The sequence below is a fragment of the Trachypithecus francoisi genome, unplaced genomic scaffold (genome assembly GCF_009764315.1).
Source record: "Trachypithecus francoisi isolate TF-2019V2 unplaced genomic scaffold, Tfra_2.0 Lachesis_group6, whole genome shotgun sequence".
Taxonomy (NCBI): Eukaryota; Metazoa; Chordata; class Mammalia; order Primates; family Cercopithecidae; genus Trachypithecus; species Trachypithecus francoisi.
The window spans coordinates 105369888-105397115 of record NW_022681471.1 but is presented as its reverse complement, the minus strand read 5'-3'; the positions used below and the strand labels follow the sequence as shown (position 1 = coordinate 105397115).

Sequence of the window (27228 nt, the reverse complement as noted above, 5' to 3'; positions counted from 1 at the left end):
TATCTTAGCATTTTATTTATCTAATGGAGGCATGTGCATTTCATTGTATTTCATATTGTACTATCTGCATTTATTTACCTATCACTGCCCTCAGAGGGATACACACACACACACACACACACACACACATATTTATTTATTTATAGATATATTCACATATGTAATATTATGTATATATTTATACCCAAACACACACACACACACCACACACACACACTTTTTTGAGGGCTGATACCCTAGCATATGATCTAGTAAAGATAATAATTTATTAAATTTATTGAATAATTTATTGAATATATACTATGTTCCTGGAACCATAGTAAGTACTTTAAGTGCAGTATTTTATATTTTGTTTACAAAAAAACCCCCATGAAACAGGATGAGGAAATGGAAGTTTAAAAATGTTACTCAAGATCACATAGCCAGTGAATTACAGAGGGATTTGCCAGTTATCAATTTTTTGCCTTTCAACATAATCCTGGTTTTGATATGGGAACATTTCTCCCCTTGTCAGCTGGTATGCTATTAAGTTCTATCAGTAAAGGGTGCTGGAGTGACAATGGGGGAGGTAGAGGTTTGTCTGTTCCAGTGTGCTTTCAATTCTTTTTCAATCCTGTGCCTCTAGGTTGGCCTATGGAATGCCCAGTAAGGCTCACCTCACCCCCCTGCTTTACCCAAAAGACTTCCAGCAACACTATGGGTCTTGTTTGACAAGTTCTATGGGTACCCAATAAGCAAGTTGAGGATGGGTGGCAAATCCATAGGCAGCTTCCTGGAGCCCCACCTCATTTCCTCAAGTTTAGCAGCATCCACTACAGGTAGTTTCCCAACATGTCCAATGAATACATCAGCCAGCGTTCTAGCAAATTCAATGGTTCCCCACCATAGGCTACTTCTCTGTGAATTTTGTCAGCATTCCACTCCAATATTCTCTTCACACTAGCTTCAGCCCACTGGCTATAGACTTGTTCTGGATTGGGTCAATGAAGGAAACTTCTCTGCCATCCCATGGGAGGCAGATACACCCTTTCTAAAGAAGTCTGAATCCAGCCTTGGGTTAAGCTCCTATCTTTCCATATTAGTTCCTTTTTTGGGTACTATTCCTCAGGCTTAGGGTATTCTTTAGAGATCTCTTTTATTCTCTATTAAAAATTAATTTCCAGTAAGTAGTTAATACTTATTTGTGTTAAACTTTCTCTGTTTAAGTGACCGTGTGGTTTCTGTGCCCTGTCTGGACCCTGACTAATACAAGGGGTTACTCTAGCCCAAGTTTCAAGTATTTTCTTATTCAAATTTTTATGCTTTAACAACTCAGTCCAGAAAATAAGAGAATAGGTGTTGAACCAAGGTATGCTGCTGAACTGAATTATTTTTTATTTGGGGGAAATGTCAGGTTTTATACCAACAACCTTTGAAATAGAAGGTTATAAGTAGTTTGTGTTAATAAAGGATTGTAAGATAATTACATTAATAGAGTTAATACCAAGGTAAAATTAGAGACTAAGCTATTCCTAAGGACAGAATAGATGAGTACTGAAAAATGTCAAACATTAAAGTTGGATCTCGGCCAGGTGTGGTCATTCACAGCTGTAGTCCCACCACTTTGGGAGGCCAAGGCAAGTGGATAGCTTGAACCCAGGAGTTCAAGACCAGCCTGCACAACATGGCAAAACCACATGTCACCAAAAATAAAAACAAAAAAAAAAAAAAAAACACACAGCCGGGAGTGGCAGCATGCACCTGTAGTCCCAGCTACTCAGGAGGCTGAGGTGGGAAGATCACCTGAGCCCAGGGAGGTTGAGGCTACAGTGAGCCATGATCATGCCACTGCACTCCAGTCTGAGTGACAGAGAAAGACCCTGTCTCAAAAAAAAAGAAAAAAAAATGAATCTTTTCACAGCTAAGCCAAGGTCAGTTTTACAACAACTTTTAATTTTTGCTTGAACTGCTCTCTCCTACCTGACACTAATATTCAAATAGAAACAAAATCACATTCTAATTCCATATCAAAACCCACATTGAAATGATCTTCAATTTACTTGCCACATAGCCATATCTATTTGACTCAGATCCAGCAATAGTGCAACAATGATGAAGATATCAAGAGATTGTTTGGATTTCCCCTTTTCCAATCCCCAATTCCTTATGTTGATTTGGATAAAATACGGATATGCCACCCACCAAATATAGTGGCAGGATTCCTAACTGGAGGCCGCTGCCTGTACATTTGCAGATATCTGCCCCACCCTCACCTACTTCTCTTCAGAATTGGAGAAGAGGTTTTCCCACTCAAGATGTTCCCCTTCAATCTGTAGGCATGTCAAAAGGTCCCCGACACTGACTATTCAATGAATCATTAAATAGTCGATGGTTTCTGGCATGCCCCCCTAGTTACTACCCTCCTTATTCTTTTTCTCTTCATACCTTATATTATTTGTTTTTATGTCTTGCACATTCTAGGAAATCAATAACTTTTCCTTAACTAATCAATGTTTATAAGTTATGAAGGATAGGAAATTTTTATTATCAAACCATAGAACCATATCTCACCTGTAGTAAGCTGTACTCAGTAAGTGAATATAAAACTAAACATTATTATAAAATAGGTTTTCTTCTTAACAAATAATTCACCCTTAGGAGAGAGTATGCAAAACACTGACTAGGATAAATTTGCTATTTTGTTTTAGAATTGATTTGAAAAATCACACCATATGTGATGTATGAAAATTTATCTAGAAGAAATTTAGTGTTATTTGTGAAGAATAAATAATACAGGGTACTAACAGAATTGCATGTATTATTAGCAGATTACATGTGACATAACAAATGTGTGTGGAGTAGAGGGAGAGGGATAAAATGAGAGAGCAAGTAAGAAAGGATACCCACACATACTGGATTATCTTGAACAGGAAAAAGAAGTCTGTGGTCAGAGTATGTAGACCCAAGAAGGTTACTATTCTTGGTATGTCTCAGTTGCCTTTTAAAAATCCTAACTTATAATGTTTTTGTGAAATCACATGATATAATACACATGTAAAGAATTTACCCAGTGTCTGGCCTTGGACTGTCTCTGAAACCTGAAAGTTAATATTTAAAGTATTGCTCATTTTATCTGAGAGGCTGTATCTGCTATACATTAATACAAACTAGATTAAGGAGATTTTTCACTTATCTTCATACCTCTTCATGTAGTTCCCTCCAACGAGAATTAAATGTCTCAAGTTCCTCATTGATCAGCTCATCCATGACTCCACCATCTGTTAGGGTCTGTGCCAATATGCGAATCTGATTTGGGTTATCCTCTGAATGTTGCATCAAATTTTCAAGTGACTGAAACACATTTGCAATAATTACTATTTCTCTTTTCTTCCTAAATACATTGAATTATCACACAATGCTCAGTATCTTCTGATTTACATATAATTAAGTCACAATCAATTTAAAACAAATTTTAATTAGGATTAAAAACACCAAGGAGCATTTTTGCTTCAAAAAATAGGATGTCATTCTACAGGAATCTTCATGGGATTATGACAGTGTTGTGGACTGAGAACTTAAAACTTGATTCACAACCACCTTTTTCCTTGATGTCCCCTAACTCTAAAACCTGAAGAGGTAAAACACTAAATTCTCAGCTTCTCTGATAGCTAATGGTGTCCAAGTGACACAATTTTGAAAAGGAGTACTCTCAAGAAGAATCCTTTTGCCCTTCCTACTTTTTTGCACATGCATGGCCTGGAGGTGTAACAATTATCTTCGCATGGCAGGCTATGACTCTGAGTGTGAGGTCCTTCATGCTCAGGAAGAGAGAGCAGAAAGAGAGTGCCTACTCGCCTCATAATATGGCTGAACCATCCTCATCCTGGGTAACTTCTCTTCACTATTCTTTTGTGGTGAGCAAAGACCATTTCGTGAGCTAAGCCGTTGTCTGATTTTCTTTTATGTATATTCCAATAATATCCATCTCCTATACTGCTGAAAATTGACAAAGTTGCCTGGCTAGATAATATGATGAAAGTGAATCTCAGTGTCAAATGTAGGCATGCTGGAAAACAAGGGATTCAATTTCATCTTACTGGACCTCAAACATATCTGTAGAATAAGCGATGGGCATATGTTCTAACACATTTATTAAATATTCTGTTTTCCTGTTTTAAAGAAATGAAAATGTTCCAATACATATTGTAAATTTTCCTGTTTATGCATTTTTCTTGAATTTTGAGCAACCTCAATATATTTTCCTATTAAGTTCCAAGAAAATAAAAATATAGAGACTTCCTAAATACATTTATATTTAAAACATCACTATAACCTGTAAAATACTAAAAAGCCATTAAATTTTTGAGTAGAACAATGAAATGTTAATAATTTTCCTTATAATTTGTATTCCTTATTATTTTTAACAAATCTTAATTTTGTAAATATTTATTTGCAAAATGGATGTAAATAATTTTAATGGATACTTATAAGACGTAACGAAGTATATACCTTGATAAATTATTTTAAAGGTGGATGAAAAGCAACAAAGCAAAATTAAGGGATCAGTTATAAATATCTTGAGTTGTAAGAAAACCTAGAAGTCGTGCAGTTTTTCTATCCTTGATACATGGTGATCTAGCCCTTTTCACTCAAAATGTCTCCTGGATGAGCATCAGCAACACTACCAAAGAACCAATTTTACGTATGTGTTTATTTATTTTTTCACTGTGGAATCTCATTTATTGGCTCCATTATCTGAATTAGGAACAATCAGAAATTATGGCCACAAGACAGGAATAAAAGATAAGAGCACTTGTAATCCTCCTCCTCCCTGCTTATCTGTGTTGTGGGCATTGTGAGGGCCTTGCCTAAAATAGTAAATAGTAATGGTAAGGTTTTTTCTTCCCCATCTTTTCTAAATACTCTTCATTATGGCTTCAAATTTTCTCTCTTTCCTTAACATTCCTTTTTGAACATGCCCTAGTTTTTCAGTGCATCACTTAAACTGTGATATCAAGAATTCAGCATGGTGCTCCATGTACAATTTGACAATTTCATAGGATGACAGCATCATCATATCTTCTATTCTGGCCACTGTCCTTTTATTAATGTGCTGTAAGTTTACTGCATCTTTTCTAGAACATGTAACACATTGTTGATTCACAAGAAATGTTTGGTCAATTAACTTCTCTGAGTATGACAAATTTATAGTCATGGTTAGTCAATAGGGCCAAAATTAAAGCCACTGAAGATCTCATTTGTTGTACTTTAATACCTTTGCAGTTTTATAATTTTCTTTTGAAAATTAGGAAGTTGAATAAAATGATCCATAGGTATCTGCTCTGATGTCCTAGGATTACAATTCTATTCTGTCTAAAGAAATATTTTACATTTTCTTCACATCTTGAATAACTTATGCTCCTTATTTTATAGATTTACACAGGGGCTATACTACTTATAGCTTTATGTACATATACTACATACTCTAAAACAACATATTCACTACATATAGGTAAGTCAAAAGTACACTAAATGCATAGAGCTTGAATGACTAAATGTCAGAAGTAAGTCAAAGTTTATAAATGCAAACTCATTTAAAATTTAATTATTAAAAGTCTCCAAAGTAAAACTTAAAAGTGTACTTACATTTTATGAATATTTTAAAGATATATTTCCAATATTAAAGCATATCCATTTAATAACTCAAAACATTCTGTAAGGTGTAAATTGTGATTTTAAGTAAGTATAAAATATGTTCCAATTCAATACATGCAGCTTTTAAACTGGAAATAATGTTTCATATTATCATCCTGAGTAGCCCTAAGGCAGTGATATTGTTTATTCACACTGTCTTTGCAGGTTTGTGGTAGATTAAATTAGGTAAAGTATCTATGTAGAACTTAGTGATATAATAAAGGCAAATTTCCTCTGTAAGAGCTTATTTAAACCCTTTGCAAAATCTTGTGACCTAGAAGGTTCTTAGGGGGAACAAAGGCTTTGTCCAAAGTACAATGCCGAGTGATAACACAGTAATTATACTCTCTTGGGTTGTTTTCTTTGGATTTGTCTTTATTTGGTACTTGACCTCTTTTAATAACGCATATAAATTATCAGCATTTGATTTAATTTACAACTTACATGTAGCACCTCAGAGATTTCCTCAGCTCCGCCAGGAATGTTTTCAGTGGTTTTAAGTTTAAATTCAACTTCATTTAGCCACTTGTTTGCTTTCTCCAAGTATGACAATAACTCATGCCAACATGCCCAAACTTCCTGAGAAAGAAATATGTATCACAGATTAAATATTATGGTAAAAAGTAAATGTGAAACTTTGCCATTTCATTTTTAAAACTTCTGAAAACACAACACTTTATATTTTTCACCTTACTTTGTAGCAGATAATTTAAAATGCAGCTAGTAATTTTCATCATCTAATACCTCTATAATTAAAAGTCATAAGAAAACATTTTATTACATGAATAATGGACGAATTCAAAATACAGTAATTTACTTTTTAAAACAAAAATATGCACCAACATTGCAGTCTGGGAAATACAAAAATAAAAGCATATGTAAAAGCACATATGTAAATCTAACTCCCTCACACATCACTGTTACCAGTATTCTGTGACCTCCTCTGAAATTTAACATATATAATTTGATAGTTAAAATTTAAATGAGTTTAACTAGCACTCTTTTTACTAAACACTATATCATACAATTTTCTCTATTACTAAGAAGACATATTTTTAATGAAAATCTAAGACTTCATTAAAGTGGCTCTATCTTAGTTTAGCAATATACATTTATTAGATAGACTACTTTCAGTTTCGTTTGCTATTATAAATTTATGGTAAACATCATCATGAATATGGACTATTTTACCACTTTCTTATTATTTCCTTGAGGTATATTATCAGAAATGTTAGTACTAATTCAAAGGCTTGATTATTTTAAATGGCCATTGATTTGTATTATGAAAATGATTTATATACAGAAGTACTCATAAAAAAGCAGAACTTGAAAATTTCTACAAGAAAATATAGAAGAAAATATCTCTGACTTTGGCATAGAGAAGAGTATCTTAAGTAAGACATCTTGTAAAAAAACTGACCATAGAGAAAAGAGATGAATACATTTGACTACATTAAAATTAGAACCTTCTATTCATCAAAGGACACCATCAAGTAATTGAAAAACAGCCTCAAACTCGAAGAAAACAATTGCAACATTTGTAACACATAAGAATATGAAAAATAATGCCAGTAAGTCAAAAAAAGATGAATAACCCAATCAATAATGAAAAGAAGACCTGAACCAAAATCTTCAAGAGAAATACGTATATACAATAAACCTGAAGATATGTTCAACCTCATCAGTAATCAAGAACACGTAGGCCAAGATTACAATGAGATACCACGTTGATTGACACAAATGAGAAGTTTGACAATTCCATGTGTGAGAGAAGATATACATCAACAAAAATTTGTATTTATTGTTGGTGGATGTGTGTACTGGAAAGACCATTTTGGAAAACAATTTGTTATTCTAAGTAAGGTGAACATTCACATACCCATCAAGACAACAACTCCACTTTTTGATATACGTATCCTCAGAGAAAGTGTTTAACCTGGATAACAAGACTGTTACAACAATGATCATTTCAGCACTTTTTCTAGTAATCAAAAAAATAAAGGAAATAAAGTCCACTGCAAGGAGAATAGAAAAATACACCATTATCTTTTAACAGGGAATACAGACATGACCATGAAAAACTTCATCAAAAAGAACCATAAGAATGAATCTCAGACACAAATATGTTGGGTGAAAAGACCAAGTCCTAAAAAAAAACTATATTAAGTTTACCATTACTGTAATACTGAAATTAAGCACAATTGTTTTTTCATTCATATGTGTGTGGATTTTTTTAAACAAAGGAATAACAAAGGGAGCTGTCTACATGGTGATTGTGTCTATTGGGGAAAAGACAGAGTGACGCAAGAGAGGGTAAAAATATAAAAATGGTCATATTCTGTTAGCTTTGTAATTGTAACTACTGGATGAACCTATTAAGTACAGTAAGTACAATGGAGCAACCATCAACACTTACTACCATTTGCCCCCACCTCACTACCTACCACCAAAACTAAAGGCTTGAAAGAAGATTTATTTTAGGAGGATCTAAACAATTAATCAAATTTCCCCAAGTTCTCTTTGTTCATAGCCCTTACAACGACACAGAGCATTAGATCTCTATCTGATGAAAAGTATCAGTCTCACCCGCCTGGCAAACGTACCAACCTTTTATACTTGCTTCGTATCTTACGTACAGTTTATTGCAAAAAGTGAAATTAAGTATTTCGCTTTAAAAGGTGATAGAAATCTTAAATCTGGGTCATTTCCAGCTCCTGCTGGACTACAGGCTGTCTTCATTCTGGGCAAAGATCCCAGTGGGAAAATATAAATATCTTCTTAAATACCTGAGGGTACCTTAGAGCTTTGAAGACAAGGAGACGTGATTGGTAATGTGTCTTATTAACTTTGGTGCAGATCGAGGTAATGAACTACCTTGCTGATTTAACCGTCAGAATGGATGGCCTCTTCTGTCCTCAATGCATCTGAAGGACACAGCTGGAGAGGCTGAATGTACCAGCTTTACAGGTCACCTTTGCAAAATAAAATATAGCCTTGAAGCCTGAATTGGAGCTAAAAGCCACTTAGAATAACTGCTAAGCTTAACAGTTTGGAACTTAAAATTGCTTTGAAATCACAGGATTCAAAGTGGTTTTGAAGGAAAGTACAAATAAAAAAGTAAAGTTCTGTTCAAAATAGTAGATGGAGCTGATGAGGTAACCCCCCAATGTATCCTATTTCAGTTATATCAAAATGCATGTTAAAAATATAAAGGAAACATTTTTAATTAATAGCTGATCTGTAACACATGTATATAAAACCTCAGGTGTCAGAAAAAGAAAAAGAGGGAATGAAAGTAGAGAGTAGAAAACCAAGCTTGAAAAATACTGGCATATCAGAACAGGGTATATGCCATCAAAGCTAGGGCATTTAACACTAACTCGAGATGGGAAATGAGGCATGCCAGGAGATTGGAAAGAATGAAGCAGTGTGCCACCCATCCTGTAAAGAAGCAGTAGTACATGTCTAGCCATTGGAATATCGTGATTTAGCAAGGAAGCCATTTTGGGGGGATTTTTGGCTGAAAAATAAAGATCCACCCATAACAAATGGACACTTAACCTTGTATCACACATGAGGGCAGAGCATAAATTCTCTACAATCCTGGTGGCAACACTACAAAAACTCAATAGCCCAGAGCAAAAAAAAAAAAAAAAAAAGAAAGAAAGAAAGAAAAAAAGAAGAAAAAAAAAATGTTCCAGTAAAGGCAATTCCTACTATAGATGAGCTTGCAAACAAACAAACAAACAAAAAAAAAAAACCTTACAAGCCACATGGGAAAATTCACTTCCATTAGAGGGAGTCACTAGTTGTAACAAACGGTAGAATCCATACCTTATGACATAAAGATAACAGAACAATTTTAGAGAATTGTACAATAAATATGCTTAGAGTCATGGTGTATGTTTCCCACAGAGTTTATTTGCTTGAGATTGGCAACTGGAATTCACATCTAAGAAATAAAAGGGCTTGGTTGCCTATATTTCATTTTGGGAGACCATCTCTTTCTTGTTTGCACAAGCCCTAGTTTAAACAGAGAGGGCTGATGGGAGGACATTTGAGGTAAGTGAGGAGAAGACAATTTGAATAGTTAGGCAATTCTTCTTTCTCAGCCTTTTATGGGGATAGATAAGGTAAACTCATCTGAATCATTTTATTTACAGGATCTAAAACAAAACCACTCATCTACTGGGTGGAAGGGGTGGTTGGTATCCATTTCCTGTTAAGCTGTTGGTATGGCCAAGAAGGAATCAAAAACAACTCTTTCAGATTTCTCATTCCTGAAAGGTATGGAGTATGGGTACTTCCAGTGCCCACAGGCTCTGAGTTGAGATATGGTAGGTAAGTTAGACTTCAGGGCGTCACTAAAGCATAGGTAAAAAAAGATATAATATTCAAGAGCATTTTGTTTAAAGCAGTTGACAAGTGTCACCTTGAAATTATTGTTAAACACTACGAGGTACTATAAATGCCTAAGAGATCTTTTTTGGGGGGATCAAAGCTCATATGAATAAGGCCCATTTGGATCCTCAACAGAACAAGTCAAGTCTATAGAGAATGATACAGGTCAGTGGTGATAACATACAGAAAAGGGACAACAGACTAGGCATTACAGACGGGTGTGGGTTTTAACAAAAGGGAACAGCAATTGTGGGCAAACAAAATAAGGACATTCACATGAAGAGAATATTTTTCCCTCTTCATCTTCCCTTATATCAACAGTAGATCCGTATCCAGAAACTAGGTTGGAGGAGGACCCTGTGAGGCTATTTATTCTCATTCCTGCCTCTGTATAAATTGCTGAAGCAACAGATTAATCTAAACTTGTGATATATTTGAATATGTTATGATACTTAAATTTAAATTAAATTTTAATAACTAAAAGTGAATAAAAAGTAATGAGATCAGAGAGAAATATTGTTTAAGAAGCCAACTACCAGGCAGAAAGTGAAATTTGACAGAGTTGGGTGTAGTTATTGAAAAAATAATACTGTTTCATGTTTATTACTCATTAAGTTGAAACGTTTCAAACAGATAGTATCTGTTTAAGTTGTTTAAAGGAATACACAGAATTAACTACACAAAAGAAGAAAGCCATAACAAAGAACATATGTGTGAAACAACTCAATAAAATATTGACAAATGGAAAATGTTTTTGAAAAAATATAAACACACATACATAAATATAGATAGATAAATATATATACAGATAAAGATGAGAATATTTCTCTATTGAAGGATAAATTACGCCACAGGCAGCTGAAGAGAGAATTTGAGAGTTCGAAGACAGATTTTAGAAAACTATCCAAAACTGAGCAGATAGAGATAAGAATACAGATAATATTAAAGGGAAACCAGTAACTGGAATATAGGAAGGGGATACTCTTAATAGCTATAAGAAAGTTTTCCCTTAGGAAGGAATGAAGAGATTGGGAAAAAGAAAATCTTCACAAAGATAATGCAGAATCACTAAAGAAATAATGTATCTGTTCTAGTTAACACATCAAGTGACAAAGTATAAATGAAAGCAAATTTACAGATAGACAAAGTTGAGTGAAACTGTAGAAGACAAAATAGGGTGAAACTGCAGACCATATACAACAAAGAGAAAATTTAAAGGTAACAGAGAAAATGATAAAGAAACAATAACTTGACAGATTTCTTAAAGGGAAAATATTTCAGAAGAAAAATAGTATTTTCAGTGTTGTTTAAAAAAAAAACAAAACTGTCCTCACATAATTACCTGCTCAACTACATCATTATCCAATACTCTGGGCAAAATAAAGGCATTTTCAATATGTAAAATCTGAACACATTTGCGACTCACACTCAAGGAAAGAGCAAGAAAGAAACTGAACACAGAAGCAAAGGGAAGAACAAAAGGCAAAACTGGTCACAAAAATTGGGAAAATAGCATCGGTAAATCTAAATAAATATTATATGAAATAGTTAAAACAATATCAGCAGCAACAGCAATTATATGGATTAATTTGGGGGAAATAAGGTGAAAATGAAATACCAGGCAACAATAATGTGGAAAATGGAAGAGGTAGCTTCAAAGTTAAACTATGCTAATGTTTCCACCATATTATTGTTAGAGAGGTATAGAGAAATATTATAAGATAAAGTACATATTCCAAACCAGTGGAAAAGGAATAAAATGTAACTAAATAATTTGATAACTTCAATATGAATAGGGAATGTTAGAAATGTCATTACAGATGAGAAGGAAATGGAAAAATAATCCAATAATTGGTCTTGAAAATTTTGTTATTAATATAAAAACTTAAAAAAATTCCTTTGGAAAATGTACTCCAATATAAATTTCTAATGAATCACAGAGTATCATTTAAATGAACAACATGAATAATAGGGAACAATGATGCCTATTTAAGGACATTAAGAACATAAGAAAGTAATAGTAGGTGTTTTATTTAAATATTGACAGAAAGCATTTCCTGGGTACAAAAAATCCCTCCCTATTGTAACATGTTAGTGAATTAATTGAGGCTTTCTTGAGACATGTACAGTGCCATCACACCCCTTCCTTTCCCGTTCTTTGTTATATTTTATATAACACTCACATAACACTAATACATGAGATACGTCTTTATATACTTAGAAACTATAATATTTCCTGACATATAGAAGCCACTTTTCAAGAGTCTGAGGAGTGAATTGAATTTAAAAGAAAAGAATAGGGATAAGTAAAGAAGAGCTTAGAACTGATAATGGAGAAACTCAGATCACATTTTACAATTAGAAAATGATAATACTGTATTGGAATATATGGGGTACTTTAGCAAGAAATACATTTTAAAATATTTTTAAAGGTGTACTTTATTAATGATCTGAATGTGTCTGTCTTTAAATCTCAAACACTCAACAGTTGAAGCAAACTAAATAATGTTTTTCAAAAGTAAAGGGGTACCTGAACACCTTATTAACTATATTTACAAAAATAATTCAGTCTGTGTGAAGGAAGGGGGCTTAAAGTTCAACTCATGTGCAATGTCTGGCAGCATGAGCATTTGTAGTGGATAAAGTTTTGTGCCCCTTGGTGCAGTATTTTCATAAGAAAGGTCTTATTTTTGATGTAATTACATGGCAATCATTTGAGGCACCTGCTTTATCTAAATTCAGATAAGCATACTCTAGACAGTAAGGCATCCATAAAAGTTAAAGCAGAACTTGTGATAATAAATAAACATAATGCAAAACATAAAAAATATAGAGCTGGTTAGGTAACATGTCTAACAAAGAACTCTATGGGGCACAGAAATTACTAAAGACAATTATAGTAAAAATATACTTCTCTACAGAATGCTCTTCCTCTAAGATACTTAGTTTATGTACATACAAATAAAGGAAAAAATAAAGATCACTGTCTATAAATCTGGAGAAAATGTATTTATAGGATTTTGTGACCGAATAATAATAGTAATGATAATTAGAAGCATAGCTACTCACATATATTGAGTACTGGGCTAAGTACTTTAAAGGGAATAGCTCATTTCATTTTCTCAACTTATGAATTATGTATTATGCCCATTTTACAGACTGGAAACAGGTTTATACAAGTTAAGCAAATGGCCCAAAGTCATACAACTTATAAGTGCCTGAATGAGGAATTCAGGCCAAAGTTGTTTTACGCTAGAATCCATGTTCTTAACCACTATGCCTCCCATATGACCATGTATTGACACATAATTGATAAAGACCAAGAAAAGCAACTGACTTCCAAAGTCTTGCATTTCCCATTCAGCCTAGTGCAGAGCCACTGGTAGTTGGTAGTTAAAGTCTCAAGTTCCTTTTTTAAGGCCTCTTGTGCTACAGGTGGAGCTTGAGCTATGACACTATTTACAGACTCAGTAAGGAGTTTCACTTTCGCTTCTTTTTGTTGGGCCTCTTCTTTAGCTCTCTGAAAAGTAAAGAATACTCTGTTAATAGCATGAAAATAACTTTACATCCAAAATGCATTTATATGTATCATATAATTCTTCCTCACAACATCCCAGTTAGAATGAGATTTACAAAAATAAATCTAATATGGACTCCAGTCTCTTCCATAAAGTTTTTAGCTGAAATTGGAAAGTTAAAGAAATAAATTTTTATGAAAATACAACAGATCTTTAACAAGAATAGATTGAAAAGTAGTCTTCATGGGGGTATGCATTTGTGGTCAAATATATACACATCGATATAAATACAATTGTTTGGAAAAAGCAAAAAAATATTTCGATATTAACTAGGTTAACAAATATCTGGCAGTCTAGAATCAAAATCACTTATAAATTACTTGCATGAACAATATTGAAACCATCACAAATATCATTTAAGTCAAAGGATACTTAACATAGAAAGGTCCCCTTAATGCTGTATTTAGGAACATATTTTGATAAAAGAAAGTTTTGTTCAAGAATTGAAAACACAAGAGAGAAAGAGAAATCCAAAAGGAGCCCCTGATATCAGAAGCTGGACTGATACCCAGCTATGCCTTCGTCTTCTCCAGTGGGAAATAAACTGTCTCACAGAATTTCTACATTGGAAAAGGCCACTTTGTTACCATAATGGATCAAGACCACAACAAGATCATTCCATAATCATGTCTGAATCCAGACAAAAACATCAACATTACCCAAACCACAAAATGCCCAACCCTCCCCTATCCTGGTTAGTATGAATGAATGCTGCTTCTTTATCAATTACAACTTTAGCCTCATTCTGGTCTTCTCTCCTTCTGGACAAGATACCATACTCATAGAGCTATCCCCACACATTAAGGACAAACAATCCAAAGGAAAGCTTTTAAACCTCCTTCAAATCCCCTAACACAAGCACAACTCCTACAAAGTTTTTTTTTTTTTTTTTTTCATCCTCACATACCCCCTGGCCTCCATGTTGTGTCTTCTCCCTCACTGCAAAAAGTAATGAACCCAACTTGTTCAGCTACAAGAGAGTTGGTGGTGGTCTTTGGTTGGGAGACATTTACACCCCTTAACTTCAATGTGTACAGGTATTTTAGGAACATACACACATACACACTGTATCTTTAGTCTGTGTTCCTCCAGGAGTCAAACCTGACATTAGCTTTCAAATGTAAGTAGTTTATATACATGTGCCATGTGAAAGAAATTCTGGTAGCCGAATGGGGAATTGAGACAAGAAAGGGAAGAGAGATCCATAAGGGCATATTTATTAATCACTGTTAATGACTGGAGTTTAATCCTGTTAGAAAGCCCTGAGAAATATAAGCCTGTGGGTTATCCCATTCAGGGGTGCAGGAGTTGGGGTATTATTTCCAAATCATCTTCCCTAATTGTTGAAGGCTGTTGGAGAAATGTTAATTTCCCAGTACTTGCAGCCTACGACACAAGTGCAAAAGTGAGATTCAGGGGTCACAGAAAGCCCTCGAGTAAACAAACACAGGTTCTATAATCCAGAAGTTGGGCCTGCATACAATGCAGTGGTCAAGGTAAGGGCTTATGGGCAGGTTATGGGTAAGGTCAGCTATAAAATGCCTTTGTATGTGTCAACATAATTACCCTACTCCTTTGGATTTAGTCCTACAATTTCTTAAAATTGTGCATTATGTCAGAAAATGCAAATTGTTTTGCCTATAGAATGTTTACCTTTACCGATTTTAATTGATTGAAATCTTTAGTTTAATATTCTAAATAAACCAGCTTTTTGGCATCACTGAGCATAGAATTTGTTTTCACACAAATTGTATTTTGACTTTAGTAATTACAGTATAATCAACAAGTTTGATTACCATTCATCATTTAATATGTGCTACCGTGTTCTGTGCCAGCCATGTGATAAGTGCTACCTCATTAGATCTTTAACCAAACCTTCTCAGATGTTTTGTTATCTCTATATTGGACATCAGAAAACTGAGGTTCAGAGAGTTTAAGGAAATCATCCTCAGAGTTACATCCTTTCTTTCTCATAGTTTCTGTTAAGCTGGTGTCAATGTTCCATGAGCTGAGGAAGGAGCATGTTGTAGTCAGTCTAATGAATAAAATTACAATTTATACTCATTATAAATAATCTAAGCAACTATATAAAAATGTAGAATGAAGAACAATTTTTCCATGGTTTTTAGGCTTCATATATTCTTGTTTAATAAGAGGCTGAGATCTTGGGAAAGGTTCGGAGAAGGAAGAGCAAAATTTATTAACCCAGGTACATATGAGGAAAGGAGATGATGATGAATTTCTCTACTAGGAGAAAAGGCAGAAAGTTAAATGGTACAGTTTCATCACAAATCCTCATAAAAACGGTGGCTCTTGTTTCTTTCCATGAATCTATGATATGCTCTGCCGTCTTTCATTGCTAGTATTTCACACCAGGTCTTCTTAAAGTCAGCGTCCTTGGAATCACTCTAGAACTTGTTCCGTGGCATCAACTGAAACTTGTTAAAAATGGAAAACTTCAGGCCTTACCCCAAACTCACTGAATCAGAAATTCTGGGGTCAGGGCCCAGCACTCTGTGTATTAAACAAGTCTTCCAAGTGATTTTGATGTCTATTCAGGTGCAGGAATCACTGCTGAAGTGATTATACAAATGTATTTGTGTATTCACTATTCTCACTTTATGTGCAAGTTCTGGTAAGCACTGGTACTAGAGTAGTGATAGTGTAAAAATTAAGAAAAATAAAAACAGTTAATACATTTCCAGATTGTTTTTCAAAGGGTTTTAGTATAAAGTTTTAGCATATAGTCATTGCTGATCTCCATAAAAGTTTAAAGTCAGAGGTTGTTTATCAAACACTGCCCTGGGTTCTTTTATGTCAAAAAAAGTTTTCCTTTCAGGGGAAAAATAAGTTATCAAAACAGCACTTTCATTTTCAAGTAAAATACAGGAAAGAACATAAACAGAAGGAGGTCTCTATTTCTTCTTTGAGTATCAGGGAGCGATGTCAAAGTAGGACTGTTAGTATCTTCTGACAATAAAGAAAAATTAGCTATCAAATGAGCACAGGTGGAAGTCTGGACAAGGTACTATTGCTAACCTCCAGGTAGTGAAGTTGACATAAAGAGACTGTCTTGAGTAGCAGGCTGGAAACTCAAGAAATGAAATCTTCCTGCCAACTCTTTCAATGGTTGTTGCCAGAGGCTTCCACAGTTTACCTCTTTCTACTGTGACCCCCATACTAAACCGATTTTGTAGCTAGGCCAATTATTAAAACATGTCAACGAATGTAGACAAACTTGTTGGAACACTCATTTCAAGGATGGTTTTCAAATATTAAAAATTTGAGACAGTTTCCTCTAGAGCACAGGAAAATAAGAGAGATCTGACTGGGTTGTTGGTGAGATAGGCAAATTGCTCATAGGGAGAGGGAAGAGGGACAGAAGAGAGACTAAACCAATGGAACCCAAGGAGAATCAGAGCACCTGAACACAAATGACTATATTATCTACTTAGGGATCTGAGGTAGTGGCCATACATAAATAGATGTAGTGAGAACAGACAATAAAGGAATTGAGATACAAGAGGAAAGGCCGTATCAGTGACACACAATGGAAAGGAAAGGAAGGGAAAGGAAAGGAAAAGGAAAAGGAAAGGGGAAAAAGGAGAAAGGAAAAAGAAAAGTAAAGGATGAGATGAAAGAGAATAAAATACCTTCAATCCTGTGGGCTCTACAGCAAATAAAGTCTGTGACTATAGCTACATTATTTGACCTATCTCGGAATTACAGTTTCCTGATAAGTAGAGAGAGAAGTGTGGATTACACCACTTTCAAAGTACCTTCTAGCTCTCACATTCTGATAAAGTTTTCCTCATGGTGACCTCCCCAAAGTCAAATTTTAAATTATTTTGGTCTCTCTTTTGAAATACTCCAAATGGTTTTTCTATTCCATTTAGAATAACAACTGTAATATTCTAACAAAACTCCTTTGTTAACAGATATTTGCCCACCTTGTAAGACTTATCTGAGATGTTACCCGTTTTCCTTCCTTCAGGTAGACAGACTTCTTTCTCTCCCCAATTAACCTCAAGGTCTTTGCAGAAGCTATGCTCTCTGATTACAATGTGCTTCCATTAAGATTTTTTTTAAATGCTTGGCTTTTCCTTAGAATTCATTTCTCTCATATTACATACAATTCTTCATAAAATCTCTACAAGTCAAGTTTTTCTAACATAGCATCCTACCACCCTCAACTCCTGCCTGAACATTATTCATTCTTGACCTCAAAATCCAGATTTACTTTTAGGCAAATTATCATGACCTCAAATGATTTCATTTATTTTTCCAATTATTGCCTGCTCCTTACCACACGCTAGAACACTAGAATGTAAATTCCAAGGCAGTGGTCTTGCTCACCACCCTCTATATTCAGTATCTAGAGGGTGTTTGGCACATAGTAAGTACACAGTAAGTTTTAGTTGATGAATATGTTATTGCTAGATTAGAATAATTTTGTATTTTTTCATACTCTAGAAATGATTACTATTTGTACAAATGTTTTCATTATATTTTTTATAGATACATATTTATACATATTTATGGAGTATATTAGATACTTTCAACATTTGACTAAAGCCATATGATAGATTCGGTATTTAAACATCTGAGTTTTCATGTGAGTTACTTTCCGCAATTAACTATAATAAATATTTCTGAATTACTATGTAAATAATATAACAGAGTGGACAATATTTTTTACCATGTGGCCCTTTTCACAATTAAAATAATAAATAACGAGTCATGATCATTTATACTGTGCTAGACATTGTGATAGAAACTTCGTATTTCATCCCTGTAATGATTCTGAAAGCAGACATTCTGATACCCAGTTCACAAATAAAGGAATTTGGCTCAGTAAGCTTATGTAACTCACCCAAATTTATACAGTTGGCATGGGGCCAAACTAAAGTTTAAACTCAAGTATCTGGCTCCACAATGATTTTTCCTTGTCACAATCCTTCAACCAACAAAGATCTACAGTATTAATATTTCACATGTTATTCTCTATGTTCTTGCTAGTACATAAAAATAATAGTTATGATTATAGCTACTAATTGAGCACCAACTCTGAGTTACGCATTTACTTACATGTTAGTTTCAATGAACAGTTCATACATTCAAGTGAGGAAGTATGATGACATAAACATGATAAAATAGAGGATTATATCGACTACTGAGTTGCCCAAGGCCATACAAAATGCCACGGTGTAGGTTCAACTCCAGGCTTCACCTCCAAATCCATACTACATATCAGTTTCGTTGGTCATAAGTCAATGTTATATTTTGTCCTATCGCTTCAAGAAAAGTACATGTACACTCAGTCCTTTATATCCATATTAAAGGCTACGGGTTCAAATATTTAGTGCTACCAAATTCTAAGAAACGCCTTTAAAATACCAAATTAACACAGTTTGTTGACTACATTATAAATTTGCCTTTTCAGGCCGGGCGCGGTGGCTCAAGCCTGTAATCCCAGCACTTTGGGAGGCCCAGACGGGCGGATCACGAGGTCAGGAGATCGAGACCATCCTGGCTAACACGGTGAAACCCCGTCTCTACTAAAAATACAAAAATCTGCCGGGCGAGGTGGCAGGCGCCTGTAGTCCCAGCTACTCCGGAGGCTGAGGCAGGAGAATGGCGTGAACCTGGGAGGCGGAGCTTGCAGTGAGCTGAGATCTGGCCACTGCACTTCAGCCTGGGCGACAGAGCAAGACTCTGTCTCAAAAAAAAAAAAAAAAAAAAAAAAATTTGCCTTTTCAAGAATACTTTTGCACAGTCTCAACATGCATTTACATCAGCTACAGACAGCTAATGTGATGAGTTGATTCTGCTCTCTTAATATTATATGATTTCAAGGGAAAATTCTTTCAAACTGTGATTTTCAATATTCATAATTGACCACAATGCATTAAAATTAAACAGTTTAAGATTGTTAAAACACAGATTAAACTGGAAGCTAAAATAATTAAAATTATTAATTAAAAATCAACCTCTTCTCTTAGAACCAGGAAAGAGCATACTGTACACAATTTCAAGCAATGCTGCATTTCTTTTTCCATTTATTTGTTTTGTTTTACTTAGTTTTTCCTTTTTTTACCTTCATCTCTTCAACTGCTTTCTGTAATTCATCTGGAGTTTTATATTCAAAATCTCTCTCAAGATACTCTTCTTCAGCTTGTGTCATCCATTCATGCATCTCTGATAGATCTTTCTGGAGGCTTACAGTTTTCTCCAAACCTCCCTTCAAGGCCTCCTTTCTGGCATAGACCTTCCATAAAACAAACAAGCAAAACACGATTACTGACAGCGATGAAACATTATTATTATATTACTTGATCAGTATGTAAATAACACAAAGCTTAGAGAGTAATGATAATGAAGGAAAAAGTTTATATGCATAATAAAATAACTCATGGAGATCAGATACACTCAATTTCCCGCAAGTGTGAAAATAAGACATGTCTGTTTATTTGGCATGCTTAATAAAATGAATGTATTGCCCTATGATGATAATTCAGCTGTTGTGTGACAATCCTCCTCTGTGACTACAGCAAAACAAGACTTTTTAAAATATGTTTCAGTTGGAAAAGTAATTTTATTGGCATACACAGAAATAGTTATTCTTTGTGTTCTCTGATAATGTTTTACTATTTTAAATATTCTAAGAACTTCATAATCATGTATCTACAGAAAACTCACATAAATTAAAAGAAAAATGAAAAGTGCATAAAACATGTAGTTTGGCAATTCACAAAGAAGATAATATATGGCAATATACGTATGTAAAAGACGTTCTAGTATCACTTATAGTTAAATGATTGCAAATTGAAGTGAATTAATGCATTTTCACAGATAAGATAGGGAAAAATAATAATTAATAAAGAGCCCATTTTGGGCAGGCATGTGGGAAAATCAAAGTTTTTTTATACTTGTTGAGGAAAATATCCAACATAATACAACCTTTTAGATAGTAACATGGCAAAATATATAAAAAATGTTAATGTCCATGAATCTGTGTCAACTTCCATTTTTCGAGAGTGAATCATGCCAGCCAAAGTGTAGAAAATAACATGTACATTATTTAATTCAGCTTTAAAGACCGAACATCTTGAAAACAAACCCAAAGGTGCTTTCATGGGAGATTAAATAAATTATCACGTATATACACTATGGGATACTGTGCATCACCAATACATCTTTACTGAAATGAAAAGTGGCTCAATATAAACTTTTATGTGTAAAATGCAAGTTGCAAAAGACTCTGTGGTTGTAGAAAACATCTGCTATTTAAAGCCTCACAGATTTCTGAAAAGTGAAACTCTCTACAATGGACTCCATTACTCATTAACCAGAAAAATGCAAAATTTAAAACACCTAAAAGAAAATCATATACCTTGTTACAATGCACTCTACAGTATTATAATTATTATACATAAGTATTCATATTTACTTTAAAATCTATTCAAAAGATGGTATTCTTCTCTCTGGTTTAAAAAGCATTATATATTTTAAGTAACAGAGTTTTCACAGTATTTTTTAATATATAATGGACAGTATCAGTAAAATTAAGCATTCGTGGTACTTTGTCCAGCAGTAAATATGTGTAGAACCACCATCACATTGATTTTCCTTAGAATTTACAACCATTTTGAGCCTAATATAGGTAATACTTCATTTTAGAATCTTTACTTACCTAGGTAAATGTAGCACTTGATCTAGTAAAATGTAAATAAATGCTTCACCCTAACACATCTAGAACAGTATGTCCTGCAATTGTACTAGAAAAGGTATAAATGTTATTTTGTGTAGTCAATGAACCTATAATAAACTTAAGAAAACATGCTGCTATTTTTGCTATTTTATAAACTTAAGACAACATGCTGCTAAATTCTACTTAGATACTCTGCTCTGTTACAATCTTTTAAGGCAACTGGTGAAGCTACAAAAACATTAGAGAGACTAATGGAATTCAGCCAAGACTTGTTGTAAAAACTATACATTCACATACATATTTGTGTCTGTGTGTGAGTGTATGTGTGCATGCACAAGTATGGTGAGATATTGTTGGACCCTGTAGATGTTGAAGGTAAAAATGACAGCATTTGGTGATAGAATAGATATTTGGTTATAAGAGAAATATAGGAGATAAGGAAATCTCAAGGGATTTGACTTGAATAAATGGAAAGATGGAGTTGCCATTTCTAATAGCAGGCAAATTACTAGGGTAGTAGGCTGGAGTATACATCAGGAATTTTGTTTTGACATGTTAGAATTAATATGCCTATTACTAATCCATGTGGAGGTGTTGAGTGGGCAAATGGGTATGAAGGTCTAGGATCATTAGAAAGGTCCAGATTGTTTAAAAAAAAAAAAAATCTTGGGGCGGAGCAAGATGGCCGAATAGGAACAGCTCCAGTCTCCAACTCCCAGCGCGAGTAACACAGAAGACCGGTGATTTCTGCATTTTCAACTGAGGTACTGGGGTCATCTCTCTAGGGAGTGCCGGACAATCGGTGCTGGTCAGCCTGCTGCAGCCTGACCAGCGTGAGCTGAAGCAGGGCGAGGCATCGCCTCACCTGGAAGCGCAAGGGGGAAGGAAATCCGTTTCCTAGCCAGGGGAACTGAGACACATAACACCTGGAAAATCGCGTAACTCCCACCCCAATACTGCGCTTTAAGGAAACAGGCACACCAGGAGAATATATCCCACACCTGGCCGGGAGGGTCCCACGCCCACGGAGCCTCCCTCACTGCTAACACAGCCGTCTGCGGCGATCTATCCGCAAGGCAGCAGCGAGGCTGGGGGAGGGGCGCCCGCCATTGCTGAGGCTTAAGTAGGTAAACAAAGCCGCTGGGAAGCTCGAACTGGGTGGAGCTCACAGCAGCTCAAGGAAACCTGCCTGTCTCTGTAGACTCCACCTCTGGGGACAGCCCACAGCTGAGGTCCAATAGGGAAAGCAGCGGGGGCGGTGCAGAGGCGAACGACTCTGTCTGACAGCTTTGGGGAGCCGTGGATCTCCCAACGCGGAGGTTGAGATCCGAGAACGGACAGACTGCCTGCTCAGGTGGGTCCCTGACCCCTGAGTAGCCTAGCTGGGAGACATCCCCCACTAGGGGCAGTCTGACACCCCACACCTCACAGGGTGGAGTCATCCCTGAGAGGAAACTTCCAAGGAAGAATCAGACAGGTACACTCGCTGCTCAGCAAATTCTATCTTTGGCAACCTCTGCTGCTGATACCCAGGCAAACAGGGTCTGGAGTGGACCTCAAGCAATCTCCAACAGACCAACAGACAGTCCTTCTGACTGTCAGACGGAAAACTATCAAACAGGAAGGACACCTATACCAAAACCCCATCAGTACGTCACCATCATCAAAGACCAGAGACAGATAAAACCACAATGGGGAAAAAGCAGGGCAGAAAAGCTGGAAATTCAAAAATAAGCGCATCTCCCCCTGCAAAGGAGCGCAGCCCATCGCCAGCAACGGATCAAAGCTGGTCAGAGAATGACTTTGACGAGATGAGAGAAGAAGGCTTCAGTCCATCAAACTTCTCAGAGCTAAAGGAGGAATTACGTACCCAGCGCAAAGAAAAAAAATCTTGAAAAAAAAGTGGAAGAATTGACAGCTAGACTAATTAATGCAGAGAAGATCATAAACGAAATGACAGAGATGAAAACCATGACACGAGAAATACGTGACAAATGCACAAGCTTCAGTAACCGACTCGATCAACTGGAAGAAAGAGTATCAGCGATTGAGGATCAAATGAATGAAATGAAGCGAGAAGAGAAACCAAAAGAAAAAAGAAGAAAAAGAAATGAACAAAGCCTGCAAGAAGTATGGGATTATGTAAAAAGACCAAATCTACGTCTGATTGGGGTGCCTGAAAGTGAGGGGGAAAATGGAACCAAGTTGGAAAACACTCTTCAGGATATCATCCAGGAGAACTTCCCCAACCTAGTAGGGCAGGCCAACATTCAAATTCAGGAAATACAGAGAACGCCACAAAGATACTCCTCCAGAAGAGCAACTCCAAGACACATAATTGCCAGATTCACCAAAGTTGAAATGAAGGAAAAAATCTTAAGGGCAGCCAGAGAGAAAGGTCGGGTTACCCACAAAGGGAAGCCCATCAGACTAACAGCAGATCTCTCGGCAGAAACTCTACAAGCCAGAAGAGAGTGGGGGCCAATATTCAACGTTCTTAAAGAAAAGAATTTTCAACCCAGAATTTCATATCCAGCCAAACTAAGTTTCATCAGTGAAGGAGAAATAAAATCCTTTACAGATAAGCAAATGCTTAGAGATTTTGTCACCACCAGGCCTGCCTTACAAGAGACCCTGAAGGAAGCCCTCCTAACATGGAAAGGAACAACCGGTACCAGCCATTGCAAAAACATGCCAAAATGTAAAGACCATCGAGGCTAGAAAGAAACTGCATCAACTAATGAGCAAAATAACCAGTAATATCATAATGACAGGATCAAGTTCACACATAACAATATTAACCTTAAATGTAAATGGACTAAATGCTCCAATTAAAAGACACGGACTGGCAAACTGGATAAAGAGTCAAGACCCATCAGTCTGCTGTATTCAGGAGACCCATCTCACATGCAGAGACATACATAGGCTCAAAATAAAGGGATGGAGGAAGATCTACCAAGCAAATGGAGAACAAAAAAAAGCAGGGGTTGCAATCCTAGTCTCTGATAAAACAGACTTTAAACCATCAAAGATCAAAAGAGACAAAGAGGCCATTACATAATGGTAAAGGGATCAATTCAACAGGAAGAGCTAACTCTCCTAAATATATATGCACCCAATACAGGAGCACCCAGATTCATAAAGCAAGTCCTTAGAGACCTACAAAGAGACTTAGACTCCCATACAATAATAATGGGAGATTTCAACACTCCACTGTCAACATTAGACAGATCAACGAGACAGAAAGTGAACAAGGATATCCAGGAATTGAACTCATCTCTGCACCAAGCAGACCTAATAGACATCTATAGAACTCTCCACCCCAAATCAACAGAATATACATTCTTCTCAGCACCACATCGCACTTATTCCAAAATTGACCACATAATTGGAAGTAAAGCACTCCTCAGCAAATGTACAAGAACAGAAATTATAACAAACTGTCTCTCAGACCACAGTGCAATCAAACTAGAACTCAGGACTAAGAAACTCAATCAAAACCGCTCAACTACATGGAAACTGAATAACCTGCTCCTGAATGACTACTGGGTACATAACAAAATGAAAGCAGAAATAAAGATGTTCTTTGAAACCAATGAGAACAAAGATACAACATACCAGAATCTCTGGGACACATTTAAAGCAGTGTGTAGAGGGAAATTTATAGCACTAAATGCCCACAAGAGAAAGCAGGAAAGATCTAAAATTGACACTGTAACATCACAATTAAAAGAACTAGAGAGGCAAGAGCAAACACATTCAAAAGCTAGCAGAAGGCAAGAAATAACTAAGATCAGAGCAGAACTGAAGGAGATAGAGACACAAAAAACCCTCCAAAAAATCAATGAATCCAGGAGTTGGTTTTTTGAAAAGATCAACAAAATTGACAGACCGCTAGCAAGACTAATAAAGAAGAAAAGAGAGAGGAATCAAATAGACGCAATAAAAAATGATAAAGGGGATATCACCACCGACCCCACAGAAATACAAACAACCATCAGAGAATAATAAATGCCTCTACGCAAATCGACTAGAAAATCTAGAAGAAATGGATAATTTCCTGAACACTTACACTCTCCCAAGACTGAACCAGGAAGAAGTTGAATCCCTGAATAGACCAATAACAGGCTCTGAAATTGAGGCAACAATTAATAGCCTACCCACCAAAAAAAGTCCAGGACCAGATGGATTCACAGCTGAATTCTACCAGAGGTACAAGGAGGAGCTGGTACCATTCCTTCTGAAACTATTCCAATCAATAGAAAAAGAGGGAATCCTCCCTAACTCATTTTATGAGGCCAACATCGTCCTGATACCAAAGCCTGGCAGAGACACAACAAAAAGAGAGAATTTTAGACCAATATCCCTGATGAACATCGATGCAAAAATTCTCAATAAAATACTGGCAAACCGGATTCAGCAGCACATCAAAAAGCTTATCCACCATGATCAAGTGGGCTTCATCCCTGGGATGCAAGGCTGGTTCAACATTCGCAAATCAATAAACGTAATCCAGCATATAAACAGAACCAAAGACAAGAACCACATGATTATCTCAATAGATGCAGAAAAGGCTTTTGACAAAATTCAACAGCCCTTTATGCTAAAAACGCTCAATAAATTCGGTATTGATGGAACGTACCTCAAAATAATAAGAGCTATTTACGACAAACCCACAGCTAATATCATACTGAATGGGCAAAAACTGGAAAAATTCCCTTGAAAACTGGCACAAGACAGGGATGCCCTCTCTCACCACTCCTATTCAACATAGTGTTGGAAGTTCTGGCTAGGGCAATCAGGCAAGAGAAAGAAATCAAGGGTATCCAGTTAGGAAAAGAAGAAGTCAAATTGTCCCTGTTTGCAGATGACATGATTGTATATTTAGAAAACCCATCGTCTCAGCCCAAAATCTCCTTAAGCTGATAAGCAACTTCAGCAAAGTCTCAGGATACAAAATTAATGTGCAAAAATCACAAGCATCTTATACACCAGTAACAGACAAGCAGAGAGCCAAGTCAGGAATGAACTTCCATTCACAATTGCTTCAAAGAGAATCAAATACCTAGGAATCCAGCTTACAAGGGATGTAAAGGACCTCTTCAAGGAGAACTACAAAACTGCTCAGTGAAATCAAAGAGGACACAAACAAATGGAAGAAATTACCATGCTCATGGATAGGAAGAATCAATATCGTGAAAATGGCCATACTGCCCAAGGTTATTTATAGATTCAATGCCATCCCCATCAAGCTACCAATGACTTTCTTCACAGAATTGGAAAAAACTGCTTTAAAGTTCATATGGAACCAAAAAAGAGCCCGCATTGCCAAGACAATCCTAGGTCAAAAGGACAAAGCTGGAGGCGTCACGCTACCTGACTTCAAACTATACTACAAGGCTACAGTAACCAAAACAGCATGGTACTGGTACCACAACAGAGAAATAGACCAGTGGAACAGAACAGAGTCCTCAGAAATAATACCACACATCTACAGCCATCTGATCTTTGACAAACCTGACAAAAACAAGAAATGGGGAAAGGATTCCCTATTAATAAATGGTGCTGGGAAAATTGGCTAGCCACAAGTAGAAAGCTGAAACTGGATCCTTTCCTTACCCCTTATACGAAAATTAATTAAGATGGATTAGAGACTTAAATGTTAGACCTAATACCATAAAAACCCTAGAAGAAAATCTAGGTAGTACCATTCAGGACATAGGCATGGGCAAGGACATCATGTCTAAAACACCAAAAGCAACGGCAGCAAAAGCCAAAATTGACAAATGGGATCTCATTAAACTAAAGAGCTTTTGCACAGCAAAAGAAACTACCATCAGAGTGAACAGGCAACCTACAGAATGG

General features: G+C 35.8%; 1 protein-coding gene across 1 annotated transcript in view; it reads right to left on the bottom strand.

Annotated features, from left to right (window-relative positions):
* Positions 1-27228, bottom strand: part of DMD (dystrophin) — a 2224438-nt gene that overhangs the window by 1400379 nt on the left and 796831 nt on the right. Inside the window, 4 exon segments of the mRNA XM_033201414.1 lie at positions 3181-3330; positions 6118-6252; positions 13412-13594; positions 19750-19920. Coding sequence (XP_033057305.1) covers positions 3181-3330; positions 6118-6252; positions 13412-13594; positions 19750-19920 — 639 coding nt within the window.